This window comes from Orussus abietinus, unplaced genomic scaffold (assembly GCF_000612105.2).
Source record: "Orussus abietinus isolate OABI.00-Male unplaced genomic scaffold, Oabi_2.0 scaffold16, whole genome shotgun sequence".
Taxonomy (NCBI): Eukaryota; Metazoa; Arthropoda; class Insecta; order Hymenoptera; family Orussidae; genus Orussus; species Orussus abietinus.
In genome coordinates, this window is record NW_019394714.1 from 1,549,954 (window position 1) to 1,565,742 (window position 15,789).

The 15,789-nt window shown below is 50.5% G+C and overlaps 2 protein-coding genes across 5 annotated transcripts; both read left to right on the forward strand.

The window, feature by feature from the left end:
* The first annotated feature begins 1 nt into the window (after position 1).
* Positions 2-1,921, forward strand: LOC105696778 (tektin-1). Its single transcript, XM_012419500.1, has 6 exons — positions 2-200; positions 307-597; positions 692-964; positions 1,071-1,293; positions 1,385-1,603; positions 1,680-1,921. Exons 1-6 carry the CDS (start codon positions 109-111, stop codon positions 1,815-1,817), a joined length of 1,236 nt encoding a protein of 411 aa, XP_012274923.1. The 5' UTR covers positions 2-108; the 3' UTR covers positions 1,818-1,921.
* Positions 1,922-2,244: 323 nt separating this feature from the next.
* LOC105696944 (G protein-coupled receptor kinase 1) lies at positions 2,245-15,762 on the forward strand. Of its 4 annotated transcripts, none has more exons than XM_012419820.2 (15): positions 2,245-2,882; positions 9,047-9,123; positions 9,196-9,269; positions 9,375-9,476; positions 9,927-10,001; positions 10,097-10,158; positions 10,230-10,281; positions 10,440-10,631; positions 11,283-11,590; positions 11,895-12,069; positions 12,726-13,103; positions 13,160-13,329; positions 13,816-13,964; positions 14,030-14,122; positions 14,255-15,762. In XM_012419820.2, the coding sequence occupies exons 1-15, from the start codon at positions 2,770-2,772 to the stop codon at positions 14,857-14,859; spliced, it is 2,625 nt and encodes an 874-aa protein (XP_012275243.1). In that variant the 5' UTR covers positions 2,245-2,769; the 3' UTR covers positions 14,860-15,762. The 4 variants fall into 4 exon arrangements, with proteins under 4 accessions (XP_012275243.1, XP_012275244.1, XP_012275246.1 ...); XM_012419821.2 differs by having other exon boundaries at positions 2,770-2,882; positions 13,160-13,400; positions 14,255-14,551; XM_012419823.1 differs by having other exon boundaries at positions 2,770-2,882; positions 13,275-13,329; positions 14,255-14,413.
* Positions 15,763-15,789: the final 27 nt, after the last annotated feature.

Genomic DNA, 15,789 nt, shown 5'->3' on the forward strand with positions numbered 1-15,789 from the left:
TCCTAACCTATTTATTTCGGTTGTTTGAAAGGCAGCGATTTTGTTAACTTATACAGTGTTTGGATTTAATTTTTTCGATATTATCAAACATTACCACCGAATACGAAAATGGAAATGCAAAGTAGCGAAGCGATGGTCATTATACCACCTCCTCCGAAAAGATTTACGTTGGATGAATGGCATCTCAATAATAGATACAGGTAAAATGTTTTCTCATTTATTCTTGAGTGTCAAATAAGTACAAGAATATCGAATTCGTCAATGCTGCCCATGTAATGAGATGTCAATGTAGATATTTTTATTTAGATATCGATGCTCCGAAGCTCAACAAGAATTAGCCGACCGACTGCTTGCTGAGTCAAATCGTATTTGCGAACTGACCGCAGAGGAAGCCAAAGTCAATAAGAAGGAAACCGATTATCGACTGAAAGAGAAATTAGAAGATATTGAATTTAATCGGAAGGAACTACTCCAGATAAGAAGGGAAGTTCTCCTCGAAATTGAAGCACTGGGAGTGTCTAAAGATCGTCTCATCGATGCTTTAAACTCGGTTCGAAAGAATGCACTTGACATTTGTCAAAAATGTCTTATGTACAGGTACAATTTCTGAACATGGGTTTATTATTATACAAGGTTTTAATATTACTTAGTAAAATTCTTGTTTGATTTCACCTAAATGATTTTTTTTCAGAGAACGACGCCTTGGAATCGATTTAGTACACGACGAGGTTGAGAAACAATTAAAAAAGGAGTGCCTAGTCATTCAGGGTGTTGAGAACTTATTGGTGCGCACTTTAGAACAAACCCATGAACAATTGCGGCGGTTAAAGTCGACATTGTACTTCATAGATCATGATCTCGAGGGCAAAGATAACAATAATCGCATCGATAGGCACAATTTATTGCTCAGAGAAACTAACTCCAATCTCAGCCTTTACCATGGTTGTGCACCCCTTGACTGTTCGTATGTAATTATTGATTTTCGCAAGTCCAAGAAATTTGAAATAACAGTTGTGACAATTCATCATTTAATTAAAAACAATGCTAAATCACGTGTAATTTTTACACAGACGCATTTCTCTACAAGAATGGGAGAGGCAGACGAACAAAAATATTATGGAAGCTTCCAAAGAGGTGAACACCGTAAGACCCATGCGTTGCTACATCGACAAAATTCTTCAACAAGTCACCGATGACTTAATTGCCCAAAAACGTACAACGGATGAAGCTTTTCGACATCGTATCGATGAAACTAGAGAAGCTAAAATGAAGTTAGAAAAACAGCATTCCGAGGTTAGGCACTTTTAAATTATTTTTTATTGAAGTAGATTTAAAGATGGTATAAATTATAATCGGTAAAATATAGCAATAGACTTTTCTTCAGATAATGCGGCAAGTGAACGAGATGACATCCAATATTAATAGACTGCAAAAGTCGATCGCCGATAAAGAGGGTTACATGGCTTTAGCGCATACCCGATTAGGTAATCGCTGTCAACGCCCAGGACTCGAATTAACGCGCGATCTCGTCGAGACTTCTCTCGTTAAAGAGGTCTACGATTTACGACAAATCGTTTGTAAATTGCAGCAAGCACTCTGCGAGGTACGTACAACTCGAGCAATTAACATATTTCATTAAATTGGATAACATTACAAAAATTGAACAATTTCTCCCGAAGGCTCAAGCATCTCTGCGTTACATGTTGAAGACTCAGATACAATTGGAAGAAGACATCAACATAAAGACGAACACCTTGAAAATAGACGAAGTCGAGTGTATGACAGTGCGACAAAGAATGGACTACCGCTCCTTCTGATCTGCGGCACGAAGATAAAATTTCTCATTACATCATGCGCTTTATTTAATTATTCGATAAAACACAAAATACAAACATAATCTAATTCCCAAACAACGTATCTAAATAAAAACCGCATTCCCAATCCGAAGAAATTCGGCGGTCCCGAATTCGGAGGATTGGTATATAAGGTTAACTCATTTATGGTAGAGATGAGTTATGCCCCCATTGAAAGGTAACAGGTGGTAAGTGCATCAGCCGCCCGCGCCAATCATCAGGGGACAGCACAGACCGCGATCGCGCGATCCTACCCGTGCGGCGATCTCCCAATTCATCTCTAAGGGTAAACGCGTGAGAGCGAGGGCTATAGCGAGCGAGAGAGAGGTCAGAGGGGTCGAGTTCGGCCAATGGGCGCGCGTACGGCTAGGGAGGCGAAACCAGTCGAAGCAGCTCGGTCGCGTCGACTGTTAGTCGGTGGTTAGTCGGCGATCGTGGCGGATCGAGGTAAGAAGTTGCTGGGGTCTCGGAAGCTCGCCGTTGTCGTCCAGGACGCGGAGTGCCGGTGATCGCGAGTCGGCCGCGATGTCGGGATCCGTGCGGGACGCGCGCGCTTATCGAGCAGTGACCCCCGGGGCGAAATGAGGTCCGCCGCCAGGAGGTAGAGGCCGCGAACGCGCGCTACGTAGTTGGGCGAGGAGCGGAGACTCGCGCGCGCGTGTCGGTGCACGCGAGGAGACCCGCGGGAGGAAGGGCAGAGGAGGCGATCGCCGTCCGCGTTTCGGTCGCCGCTTCGGCGATGTGTCGGCGTCGGGCTAAAAATATGCAGTAAAGGAGAGCGGAAGAGAGAGGCCCCTTCGGGACAAGCGCGCGAGAGGAAGGGCCGCCGCTCCTCGCTTTTCCAGTCGCGGGCCCGCGAGCCGTGCCTCGGCCTCCGCCTCCCCCTCCCCCCGCCGTTCCCCGAGCCACCGACAACATGGCGGACCTCGAGGCGGTCCTGGCCGACGTCAGCTACCTGATGGCCATGGAGAAGAGCAAGTGCACGCCTGCCGCGCGAGCCAGCAAGAAGATCGTCCTGCCCGACCCTAGGTACGAATTTTCATCGACGCCGAGCCAGCGCGCCCGGCCGTTCTCCCGCTTTGTTCGAGCGCGGCCCTGGGAACGCGCTCCGCCATCTTGCTCCAGCGCTCGCCGCGCCGGCTGCCGGCCGCTTGCCGAAGTGCGGCCGGCAGTGACACTACGCACTCTCCATGGGAATTCGATTGTTATCGATACGCCGCCACCTATGAGAGGCGATCCTTTTAAATACCCCGTGTGATGGTTGCAGGTGTTGCACGTTGATTCGACTCGACCATTCGGGAATTATATTATTTATCCTCGAATCGCCGAGTCGCGCGAACGACCGAGGGATTTTAGGTTACGTTTATGGTAATTCCTTCCGATTGCGTTCAGAGCCGGACTTCTTCCGTGGCTGCGATTTGAGTTTACGTGGATAAGCGAAGTTGGCGTCGATGGACTTTAGCAGTTTTAATATTAGATCGATCGCACCTCCATTCCTGAGGCAAGAATTGGATACGCAATTGTAACGCGTTGCTTTTATCTCTGAGACTTGGCTTATCCAACTCAAGAGAAGTCCCTGGTGAATTTACATGCGTACACGTAAATTTAAGGACCTCGGCAGGGTGAACTAGACCGAGGGGTACCGAACCTTTCGAAAGATCCTTTCCTGAAATATAAATCCCCCCATTGGGTGCGTCGCTTGGAGTAGATTAGTCATTAATCCCGGATGTTTTCCGGGACATCAGGGGCTTTTGTTTTCCCTCGAGGGGTCATGAATGTAGAGAGCCGACAGGAAGGGTGAGATGGAAGTTAGAGAGGCGACGGCGAAGGTGAGAGAAAAAGACCTTTTAAAGGAACGGCTCTGGCACTGCAGTGTACATGGAGGGGCTCATGTGTACATACACCCATGTACGCGTACATAGAGTAGCTCAGAATGCCGCCTAATAACGAATCTCCTAAGCGTCGCTCTTTGTCGAGGGCCGACTGGGAGGAATTAAAGGGAAGGAAGTAGCGAAGTCCCCCTTGATATTTTCCCTATCTTTTTTTATCGCCTTCGCTGTGCCTCGATGGCAATTTTAAAAATGACGAAAAAGGTAATGAGAAATTCCACGAGGCGGGATCTAGTTATATATCTCCATTGTCATTATTTATACGTGTTCACGTGGACCGTTCCAAGGGCTTGGATATACTTCCTCTCGTGGCCGAGGGGGAATTTTTGGAGCGACGCTATTTCGATCGACTTTTCGGGGGATCGCGAGAACGGGAGAGCCGATTCGAGATCGCGTTTGAAATTCAAAGAAAGGGTATCTCATCCGGCCGCGTCCCGTATCCAGGGAATGTAGGTCGGAATAATAAATGTAGCGGAATACCGCGGGTCCGTATTTACAAGTGAAATTCCTCGACGCGGAGGTGCGTCTCTTTTTTTAAAGACCCGACGTCTCGGGGCGAGATCGGACATGGTCAAGAAGTTGGCACGCTAAGGGCGTAATAACGTTGAGATTTAGTTTATCACGGTGGAACACCGTGTACCTGTCGGCAAAAGCCGAGAGTCGGTACGCTAACGCACACCTGGCCTTTCCGGCGGGCCTGCAAAAGGCGAGCTCGACCGGGCTTTTTGGCTGGAAGGCACGCTACTCGAAATAGGATATGATTCTCCTCCAGCGTGACGCAAACCCAGGGTGTAGCCGCGGAAAGTTAGCTCGGGCATTTAACGAGCCTCGGTGGAAAGGCGAGGAAAAGCCGCGACTCCGCCGGGGACCTGGAAAGCGAAGGAAAAGATCTTATTAAGGTCTCGAAGGCGAGACGGGGGAGAGGAGAGGCGCGATATGTTTATTTCTATTTAATCAACCTCGACGATCGAGCGGTCGCCGACGACGTCCAGTCGGCCAATTCCCCCGGAGACATCAATTTTCACGGCGCGCGTCCACCGTCATTTTTTTTTGCCTCTCTTCCTCTCGGGAGGAGGCTCTCCCGTCGTTTTCGAGCTACCATAAATCCCGGTATTCCGTGTACTTCGGGGATCGATTTGTTCCTGCGCGATAAATTTCCCACCGAGGGAGGGAGCTCTCTTCTCTCTGTCTCTCCGGTTCCGCGTGAAAACGCGGCCGAAGCGTCATTTCAACTGTCTCGCGATATCGATTCCGGTCCCGGTTTAAAGGGATTCCTGCATGTCGGATTTTACGTTGCGGGAGGTCGGGCACGGCCGCGGCCTCCTTCGTAGATTAAACGTTTACGCGAAAACGGGGAAATACGGAGCTGAGGGTAAATGAAATTGTCTCTATTTTTAATTAATTTATCTCAGGGATCGCCGAGTCCTCGCGGCGTTAAGGCGAAATTCCCTAGCACGGGCAGGCGATAATGGAACTTAATGGACCCGTCGAGGGCTGGGCCGCTCTCGTCGCGATAAGCGATTAGGGATAGAGAGTCGCTTGGAGTGTCTCTAGACTCTCTGCGTGTCGTTTCGTGGGCCAGGTGCGACCATACGAGCTTCTCCCACGAGTGATAACGTTATCGTTACTCCCGTTTCCTCTCTTCGCGGTTTTCGCGTCCTCGTGGTCGAAGTAAACTGACCCGATACGCGGTATCCGTTGGCTCTCTGACGTCAACTACGACGTCTTATCGCTCCTATGACGGGATGGATAAGGTCGCTGACGATTTTCTTGGTCTAGCACTTGTCCGGCTGGAAACGCGACGCCTTATCGTCGGTCTCGTTATCAACGCGCGACACCGTTCCTCGGGCTACCTTCTCTTCTTCTATTTATAGGCTATTTTCTTTCGAGTACAGAGGCGAGGTCGAGAGGGATGAACATCAGGATAGCCGGATAAAAAGGGCAGAGGTTCGCCGATTGTTCGCAAACCGTGCTCAGAGATGGCATAATTAGCGCGTAAATCTACCATCAATTGCCCCTCCACCTTGAAAAACTGAACTTTTCGTAAGCACATTAGCCCATACGATCCAGGGTGTCTACTTCGTTGTCACGATCGGCGCAAAGAGACTCGCAGAATTTTGCCGGGCGAGAGGAGCAAACGCCCTCGTCCTCGTCGAGGAGATTGCGACGGTAAATTAGCTCGCTCGACGTGTTTCACGGCGCTTCGCGTCCCGTACGGGAATTACCGACCAAGCGGTATTAAAACCCCCGGGCCGATATTTAACCCTGCTAATGTGGAGAACAATAAAGCCGAGTCGCTAGGAGAGGTATCGGTACGCGATAATACATGTTATAAGACATGTGCACGTTGACGTAACCTCCCAATTAAGTCCCTCTGCTGTGAGGGCACGATAAGGACGCGCTTCTTATCGTGGCGGGAATTGCTGCGCAAGGGGTCCCTTCCCCTCATCGGACCGGCAAGTGGCTCGATTGATCGTCCATAAAGTCTAATTGCATCGGCCGTGGTCTTCCTTATCACGGATGTCGCGGCCTACGTCAATGGACTTTCCGCGTAACGCGCGGAGATGAATCACGGTCCAGAAATCAATGGACGGAAATTTAAGGCGACCCGAAAGTGGCATCCGAGGGGTCAATCGGTTGGGCAACTTTTCTATTAACCGGGTGTACCGAATCGTTTGACGTTTTACCTCGCGAACGCGGAGGCCACGGGGAAGGTCCTACCACCCATGGGATATCATTTTTTATATCACCTTGTCCACAGGAATTTTTTTATTTCGCATAAAAAATTTAATTCCGCTGGCGACGGGATTTTTCATAGAGCCTCCGTATACACGAGAAAAAAAAAAAATGCATAGCGATTGACCCCTTGGACGCCACTATCGCGTTGCTTTAACGGTGGAGGGAGAAGTCGGGTGTTAATTGTCGAGGTATTATCCATCCTAGAAATGGCTCGCTAATCTCGGGATGGCTCGGTGCCAATTCGGAAGCCCGAGGGACTGGCCATTTCGCCGGGGCGCAAAGTCGTTGTATACGGTTCTCTTTTATTTTTTTTATTTTTTTTTTCTTCTCTCCTGATATCCTCTCGCCGAGGTGTCGGCGAACAGGACGAAGGAGCGCACCGGCTTGAAATTGGACTCACTCCGGATCGACTCGAAGGCGTGGTGCTGCTATCGATTCCTGGCGGGACCACGCGTGCTATCGGAATACCGATAGAGAGCCCGCGTTATGTGACACCAAGTAATTCCGAGTAATGACGCAGGCCACGCCAAGACCGTTTACCGCGGAAATTTCTCGCCGAAAGTCGCTCCCTCGTGGAAACGAAACGCCACCCCGAGGTACACTTTCCGCGTATACAGGGACGGTTCCTCGTGTGGTACCGCGCTAAAATATGGAGACTGACATTCGCCAGGCGATGTAAAGAACCCGGAAAGGGTTAAATATAGGAGCGGGAGATCTTTTGAGAACTCCAGTGGGAGGAATCGATGGACGAACGCGGCCTGGCGCGGCAAAGCGGCTTATCCGGTTCCGGGGAATTCCTCGGCCTCGAGAAAGGTCCTGGAAGCCGGAACTTCCGCTTTTCGAGCCACCCGGCTCGGATAGATATTGCCGGGAACGCGGAGATTACACGGGCGAGGCAAACACCGCTCGTGGGGGTCGTTCTTTGTGAGAGAACGGCGCGAACGGCGCCTCATCTCGCTCTCTGCATCAACTCCCAAGCTTTCCTCTTCCGGTTCTCCCTCTTCCCCGGATTGCGAGACCTTAAACCAACCATCAGACGCGGCTAATTTTCGTTGAGTACCTTCCATGTACGTGAGACTTATGAAAGTGGTCTAGATAATTATGAAAGAGGTTTAAGTACAAAGATCTAAAAAAAAATGGATTTACCCTGATTTTTCCATATCGTGGGTCGTATCCATTTATCCGTATTCGTAGGAATGCCGGTTTTCGCAAATGCTCGGTGGATCCGTGAGAATTCTTGAGAATTCTGCAAAAATCCTGGGGATTCGTGGAAATTCGTGGAAATTGCAGAACTTCGGAGGGGATCCGGGCGGCACTCGGTGGTACCTCTAAAAAGTCGACAGCTTAAACGGCCGCCCCGAGTGGATTTCGATCCGGGCGCATAGTAGGGTAATGTCTACTTAAAACCTCCCTCAAAGACTAGCCGCATCTCCCTTCCTCCGTCCTCCCAGGTGATGGCTCCGTCTCCCTCGCGCCGCCTCTTTCCCCCTCGAGTGGCCGGCGTCTCTCTCCGTTTCGCTGTCCCGTTTTTCCGGCCCCCTCTTTCACCCGGGGTGGTCACCCGGCCTGGATTCCCTCTGTACCGGCGTTTTTCCGGACGACCTTAAAGACCGGGACCTGAAAGAGAGGAAGGAAAAGTCGGAGAAAGGAAACGGGGGAAAGTTAAAGCGGCGCCTCCAACCAGGCCGCGAGGCTCCTCGGCCATTAAGGGGGCGCGTCGCCGCCAGGTCGGGGAATAATAAGGTCCTTTTCAGGGCGAGCTCATCTACCCGAGGCCGGATTCGGGGCCTAATATTGCACGAGCTGGTAAAGGGAGTGTCCATACGAGAGGCGGAGTCGAAATTAGACCCGAGAAATCGCCTCGACCTTTGCCACCGAAGAACCGAATCGAGTACTCACTTACCGATCGTTAGGTAGTTTATTATCGATCATGGCAATGGGATATCTCGGGGGTGTGTGGTTGATAAATTCCGAGGGGTTAATGTACAGGTGTAAGCGGTAATTGACACCTGTACACGTGCCCGTTGCGTGTATCGCGTTACCGGACGGCTTGATATGATTTCATGGCTGATCCACAGGTGTCGATCGAGGTGTAAGGATTATCCGATTAGGCGCTACCACCTGACACCACGAGCGGCTGTTTAACCTTCCGATCGGGTGGATTTGCATAATTTTTGGATTATCTCCCGGGGCTCTCGCTGGAGGAGGATTTTCTACGCTGTGCATTGTAGGCCCGCTTTATCCTTTGACGCCTTGTCCGCGCAATTCTTCCATTGCGGCAATTTCCAAAGTGCACCCAGGGGAGGGTGAATAATTATTTCCTCATTAATTATAATGAAGTCGACTGGGCAGCGCTTCGGTGACGCGATTTGCACGTTAACTCGAAACCGAGGGAACCGAATGCGAGCATTGCTCCGACACGGTAAATTTATCGTTGTATCGATTTTACTTCATATCTCCATAGGTTATGAATTAATGGTTAATGAACTCGAGACGCGGAAAATTGAAAAATCGAGGTTTTAGGACCTCATTGATCGAGGGAAATTTTTTCCTTTTCTGTTGCAGCGTGAGGAGCGTGATGCACAAATACCTAGAGAAGAAGAACGAAGTGAACTTTGATAAGATATTCAATCAAATGTTAGGTAATCAGTCGGCTGGGTGTCTCGAGACGAGTCTAATGGCGCGATTTGACCGCTCCTTCGTTTTGTCCCCAGGATACCTTTTATTTAAAGACTTCTGCGAGACTGTAGCGGAGGAACCCATACCGCAACTTAGGTTTTACGAAGAGGTTCGTTTTCGCCATTTTCATATGCATTTTTCTTATTATCTTTTTTTTTCCATGGATTTATCGAGCGAGATTGACCGATGTCGCTTTTTTTTTTTCTTCCCGCAGATCAAGGCGTACGAAAAATTGGAGTGTCCCGAGGAGAGGAGAAAGCTGGCTCGGGAAATCTACGATAATTTCATCATGAAAGAATTGCTGGCGCACTCGCACGTAAGCGTTCCCCTGTTAACGACGTTCGATCGTTTTCCTTTTGCCTCCGAAGAGGATAATAAGCTTTGGGGAGCTGAGAAATAAGGGGTCTCTCGATTTTCCGAGGCAAATAGTCGGAACGGACTTACTCAACATTGCGGAATAAATGTGAACAAGCCTTAGGAGGCCGAGGTTCGCGAGATCGGTTCTCAGCTCCGCATTTTTCGACCAATTTACCCGCTTAATGGCTCGTTTTCAAGGGAACGAAATTTTGTTGGGCCTGTAGCTATTCAGAATATTGGATTTGAAATTATGCACGCGCAAAGTCGAAAGGATTATTTTGTCAGCCTTAAATTGAGATAATTAGGAGGGTCGATCGGTCTCCGGATGTATTTTCTAGGGAAAATGTGAAGGATACTGCCCGATAAATATCGACTCGGATTGGATTCTGATCCGGACGTCTCGTTACAGGAATACTCGACGGACGCGGTATCACACGTACACAAGTATCTCATGAAGAACGAGGTTCCTGTCAATTTATTCGAGGTAAGGACTACCCCGTAGAGAGACGGGAGACTATTCCCCGGGAATTATTCGAATAATCGGCAGAAATCAGGATGAGAACGACGACTTCCTTTCAGCCATACATCGAGGAGATCTTCAACCATTTGAGAGGGGAGCCGTTCAGAAAGTTCCTGGAGAGGTGAGTCCAGATTTCTCCACTTGGCGCACGTATTTACCTCCCGAGCCCGTAATAATCCGAAAACCTTTCAGTGACAAGTACACTCGTTTCTGCCAATGGAAGAACCTCGAGCTGAATATTCAGGTACGACTTTTCCCTGGGAGCCCTTTCTACGAGTTGCTTGCCCTGGAATTTCTCCCCGAGAGAAAGACAACGATCGACGAAAATCGATCGCCTTTCAAACGAAATTTTCAACGCTTCCTCTCGACTTCCCTCTTGACTCGACCCTGTGAACGTTTCAGCTGACGATGAACGACTTCAGCGTGCACCGGATAATCGGAAGAGGCGGATTCGGCGAGGTGTACGGGTGTCGAAAGGCGGACACCGGGAAAATGTACGCCATGAAGTGCCTCGACAAGAAACGCATCAAGATGAAGCAGGGCGAGACCTTGGCACTCAACGAGAGGATAATGCTCTCCTTAGTCAGCACCGGGGTAAGCCTCGTCCGAGTGCGACCTGTCGTCGTTCACGAGGAGATTAACGTTTCCACTTATTATTTTTTTTTTTCTTCTCGCTCGCCAGGAAACTGGTACTCGCAAAAATCGTGATTTCATACCTAAATCGCCGCGGACCGTTGTTGTCAATTCCGTCGTCCGGCGATGCGGAAACGCGTCCCGGTACATACATATATATTATCCACGCCGTAGAGTCGAATAGCTGCGCCATCAGCTGGCAGTAGCAATCTGCTCCGCTCAATTTGCTCGCAGCCTGTGAAACAGCCTGGGCCATTTCCCCACCTCCGGCTACAATTTTTATGCGTCGAGCCGCTTATCGATCCCTTCCACGGGTGAAATCAAGTACAAGGAAGTTTAATACGATCGACGTTTAATGCGCTTCGGCGTTTGGACGATTTAAGCTCATTACTTGAATAGTGGAAATATTCCGAAAATCCTGACTCATTTTTTTTTTCGATTATTTTTATTTTTCAAAGCTCATCACAATTTTTATCAGCCTTGGTGCGCGTCGAGAAAATGGGAAAAAATGGTCGAGCGTGGTCATTGATCGTTTTTAGTTTCTTTTTTTTCTGTTAATATGGCAGTTCCCTTTCGCACGCGGCAAATCGTTTCATAATCGCTTCCCCTCAGGTCGACTGTCCGTTCATCGTGTGCATGACGTACGCCTTCCACACGCCCGACAAGCTGTGCTTCATCCTGGACCTGATGAACGGCGGCGATTTGCATTACCACTTGAGTCAGCACGGGGTCTTCAACGAGCCGGAAATGAAGTTCTACGCCGCGGAAGTGATCCTCGGGCTGGAGCACATGCACCGCCGGTGCATCGTCTACAGGGATCTGAAGCCGGCGAATATCCTCCTGGACGAGCACGGCCACGTCAGGATATCGGATCTGGGCCTGGCGTGCGACTTCTCCAAGAAGAAGCCCCACGCGAGCGTGTAAGTCGGTATTTTCCGGTCGAGGATCCTCTTCGGATAATCTCGAGTCCGGATCTCCTCGTGAATAATTTTCCAAGGATATACACGGCGTTGCAAAAATGGCGGACACGGATCACTCGGCGCCATCGGTTGGCTATTTTCTAAATAATTATTGCAGGCAAAAAACAGCCCGTAGAAAAAATAATAGTACAAGACTTTTCCATTTTGATGTCGCGTAGACCGTATTTTAGAAACGCCTTGCGTGTCCGTTGACGTTTTGGCGTCGTGCTTCGGTTTCTAATTTCCAATGGCTCTTTATTTTCAGCGGCACTCACGGATACATGGCGCCGGAAGTCTTGTCGAAGGGGACGGCGTACGACTCGAGCGCCGATTGGTTCTCCTTCGGGTGCATGCTGTACAAGCTCCTGAAAGGACACAGCCCGTTCAGACAGCACAAGACCAAGGACAAACATGAGATAGACCGCATGACGCTCACCATGGTTGGTCCGAACGCTATAACGCCCTCCTCGCTTCTTCTTCCCGATGCCTCTTCGAGTCCATTTTCCCTCCGACTCGTGGACCTCCTTCGATGACTCTTGACGTTTCACGTGCAATTCCAGGCATCCTTTCCCGCTTAATTCACACTTTCCTCCGCACGCGGCGTCGCGGTCGTTTCGCATCCCGGACGGTGGAGCAAGAAGATACCCGTGAAACGTCGAAACGTTAAAAATCACCGAGTAGTAAAAACCAGGGGCGAAAATTCGGATAGCTTTCGGGAACACCCCCATGTGTCCCATCCTGGCGTCCCGGGATTCCCAGGGCGCGTCTTCTCCGTAAAAACGTTGCCACCTGCAAGAGAACCTTGAAGAAGGTGGACGAGGAGGGCCAAATTGCGCAAACACCTCTGGGTCGCTTTTTACACGGAATTATTTCTCTCTCGCGCGTTTCGTTCGCTTTAACGCGTTGCAAGATCTCTTTTCTCGGGAAATTGAAATTCTTGTGGATTTTCTTACGTCCATCGGGTAAAAAGGGACCGGTGGCTTGCAGGTGGCAAGGACCCGACATAAAAAATAAAAATGAAAAAATGGAGAAACCGGAGGAACGGGCCGAGTCGCGAGTCGGGTCCCGGAGATTAATCTTGCAAACCTTGTTCTAGAACGTCGAGCTACCCGAGTCTTTCTCGAAGGAGCTGCAGTCGCTATTGGAAGGTTTGCTACAACGAGATATCAACAACAGGCTCGGTTGCCGGGGACATGGGGCAGACGAGCTAAAAGAGCACCCGTTTTTCAGTGGTATCGATTGGCAGCAGGTTTACCTACAGAAGTACACGCCGCCGTTGATACCACCGCGCGGGGAGGTCAATGCCGCCGACGCGTTCGACATTGGGTCCTTCGACGAAGAGGACACCAAGGGGATCAAGTTGACCGACGCCGACCAGGAGCTCTACAAGGACTTTCCCCTGGTAATCTCCGAGCGGTGGCAGGCCGAGGTCGCGGAGACGGTCTTCGAGACGATCAACAACGAGGCCGACAAGGTGAGCCGGGAGCGGGGCCCGGTAGCTGGCTTTTCTGGTTACCGATTCCATTCTAGCTACCGCTAGGTGGACCTTTAACGCGCCACCCGGGGGCCTTCCTCGAGGGCCCTCCGCCAACTGTCCCCATTACTGATCCGTCACTCCCTCCCTGTTCATGCCTCCGCCGAGAAGGTGGAGAACAAGCGGAAGGCGAAGCAGAAGCTGAGGTTCGACGCCGACGAGAAAGGTCAGTGGGACTCGTCTCCGGTCTCCGAGTTGACTCTACCCTGAGGAAAACAAAAATTTCAATATTCTTCGGTAAATTTCAAGAATAATTATCTCACCATCGAGCCGGAATATCAATTGGACGCGACGTCTCTTCGGAATCACGACGACTCGAGGCTACTCGAGTTGGACGATCGTCCTTTTTATTAACGAAATATTTCTTTGGTTCGATGAATTTTCTTTTCTTTTTTTTTTTTTTTACTCAAGGTAGAACTAACGAGGGCCTTTTATTGCGTCGCGACTCGAAGTGCATGCAAACGAGTGCGGGGCTTAATTTATAACCGGCCATCGCGCTCGATAGGTAATTAACTTGTATTTCTCGCCGGCCGTTAACCGAGTAATGGCTCGTTAAACGGCGTTTACGCGGATGATCGATGCTATCGTTCCTCGCCGAGGAGGAACTCGTTTCCCCGGTCACCGACACGACTGATCCCGGTGATCGTTCCAGGATCCGACTGCATTCTTCACGGGTACATCAAGAAACTGGGTGGTCCTTTCGCCAGCGCCTGGCAGACGAGATACGCCAAGCTCTACCCCAACCGACTCGAGCTCTATCCGGAGTCGACGACGAAGCCCGAACTCGTCTTCCTGGACCAGGTATACCTCTCGCTCCTCTCTCTCGTCCCCCAGGGGTCCTCTAATCCCGTTCCTTCTCGAAATAGGTGGAGGAAGTCAGCGCCGACCTCCAACACGTGAAAGGGGAGCAGTGCATCGTGGTGCGCACCCGGGACGCGAAAATCGTACTCACCAACCCCGTGAGTATTTATCCACCGGTTTGCGAATTTATTCACCGGGTTACCTCGGTACGGTATCGCTCGCAAATATATTTTCCGATTAAGGCGGTAGAGGTCGAGGTAGGGACGGTAAAAAGGGTTTTCGATTCGCAGGACGAGATCGGGCTGAAAGAGTGGGCGCTGTCCCTGCGATCGGCGCACAAGTGTTCGATGGAGATGCTGGGCAACATGGCGAGGAAGGCCGGGAAGATCTACGGGACCGAGCGGGACGCGGTGATACCGCCCATCCAGCGCTCGACGAACGGCAACTAGCGCCTCGCCGGGTCGAGGTCGGCGTCGTCGTCGTCGTCGTCGTCGACGTCGTCACACTCCGAACCCCAATGCCCCGCAGCAGCAACAGCGACCACGTTTTTTTACACTACCGAGAGAGGGAAGAGCGAGGGGCTGAGGGGGGCGTCGGACCCCGAAGAGGCTCGTCGAACCCCGAGGAGTCGCGTCTCGCGCGGATGACCTCGCTCCTCCCCTCCCGACGGCGAGGGAGGAAACGAAGAAATATAAAAGAAGTAAACCGTGGAGCCCCGTCTACGGCGGTTAGCGCCGCGCTGGATAGAGACAAAGTAGGGAGTAGCCAAGTCGTCGCCATGGGTCCCGAGCGGGTCCTAGAACCTAACCCCCGGATCCGCTCGGGAGCGACTCGGGTGCGTAGCGTCGCGTCGTTAGATTTGTACGTTAGATTGTATGTGCAATGTGTGGCGTAGCGACCTAGAGGGTACCGAGAAGACGCGACGGAGAGCGTCGTACACCCGCGTCGTACAAGGACCGTGGAGCGGAAGGTGGGCCTAGATGCGAGCGTTCTCGCCTTCTGGAACGTGAAAACGTTCACGCGTAAACCCTCGCATCTGGACCCTCCTTGAGAAGAGAGGGATGGAGGGTATCGTTGCGCGACCGAAGCTCGAGCTTCGATCCCCTCGTCTTAGAACTTTATCCCAACTTTATGCTCCATCCCTTTGTTCCTTGATCCATGCGTATCGTACATACACACATGCGTGCACTGGTGGACGCGAGGGTGTACCCTTTTCGAAGAACTCGGTGTCGGACGGTATTTCTATCTGCCACTGTACCATGACGGACGGGAATTTATTATCGTTGTGTACCGTCGCACGATACCGGTACCCAGTTAATGGGATCGGTAGCACAATGTTCGAAAAAAAAATGTTCGCGTCCACCAATGTACCCTCGCACACGGAGGTAAGTACTGGGAATGGCTTGTCCGAGCCCACGGAGAGAAGGAGACACGAGTACACACCGGTAGCGTATTATTATCATTAATATTACTACGAGCCTGTATTCTCATTAATTCTGTACGTCGTACCGTTTCGTTCACCCTAATTTATTCACTAACGCAGAACGGTTTTATAAAACGATATTATAACGCGGTTAAGCCGGACCGACAGGTACCGTTATTTATTACGTTGTTGTACTACGAGAGGAGCCGAGGCGCCGAGGATGGAACAAACGTTGATAAGAAAAGCGAAAAGGAGGTCGTTTGTATATTGACAGGAGGTAAAAATTGAATATTGTTATAATTGTATACGCTCGGGCATCCGGAGAGGCGAAGCTCTGGCCCGGCAATAAAAAGGATACCTGCGATATCAACGTGATGAGAGGTTGTCTTTTTCTTGATTTAC

What these genes read in the sequence shown, in the direction of transcription:
- LOC105696944 (XM_012419820.2), top strand. Translation starts at nt 2,770, where the DNA reads ATGGCGGACCTCGAGGCGGTCCTGGCCGACGTCAGCTACCTGATGGCC. An exon ending in TCTCCTTAGTCAGCACCGGG is followed by an intron (nt 10,632 to 11,282) that starts GTAAGCCTCGTC and finishes GCTTCCCCTCAG; the next exon opens with GTCGACTGTCCGTTCATCGT. An exon ending in AAGAAGCCCCACGCGAGCGT is followed by an intron (nt 11,591 to 11,894) that starts GTAAGTCGGTAT and finishes CTTTATTTTCAG; the next exon opens with CGGCACTCACGGATACATGG.
- LOC105696778 (XM_012419500.1), top strand. Translation starts at nt 109, where the DNA reads ATGGAAATGCAAAGTAGCGAAGCGATGGTCATTATACCACCTCCTCCG. An exon ending in TGTGCACCCCTTGACTGTTC is followed by an intron (nt 965 to 1,070) that starts GTATGTAATTAT and finishes ATTTTTACACAG; the next exon opens with ACGCATTTCTCTACAAGAAT. An exon ending in TAGAAAAACAGCATTCCGAG is followed by an intron (nt 1,294 to 1,384) that starts GTTAGGCACTTT and finishes ACTTTTCTTCAG; the next exon opens with ATAATGCGGCAAGTGAACGA.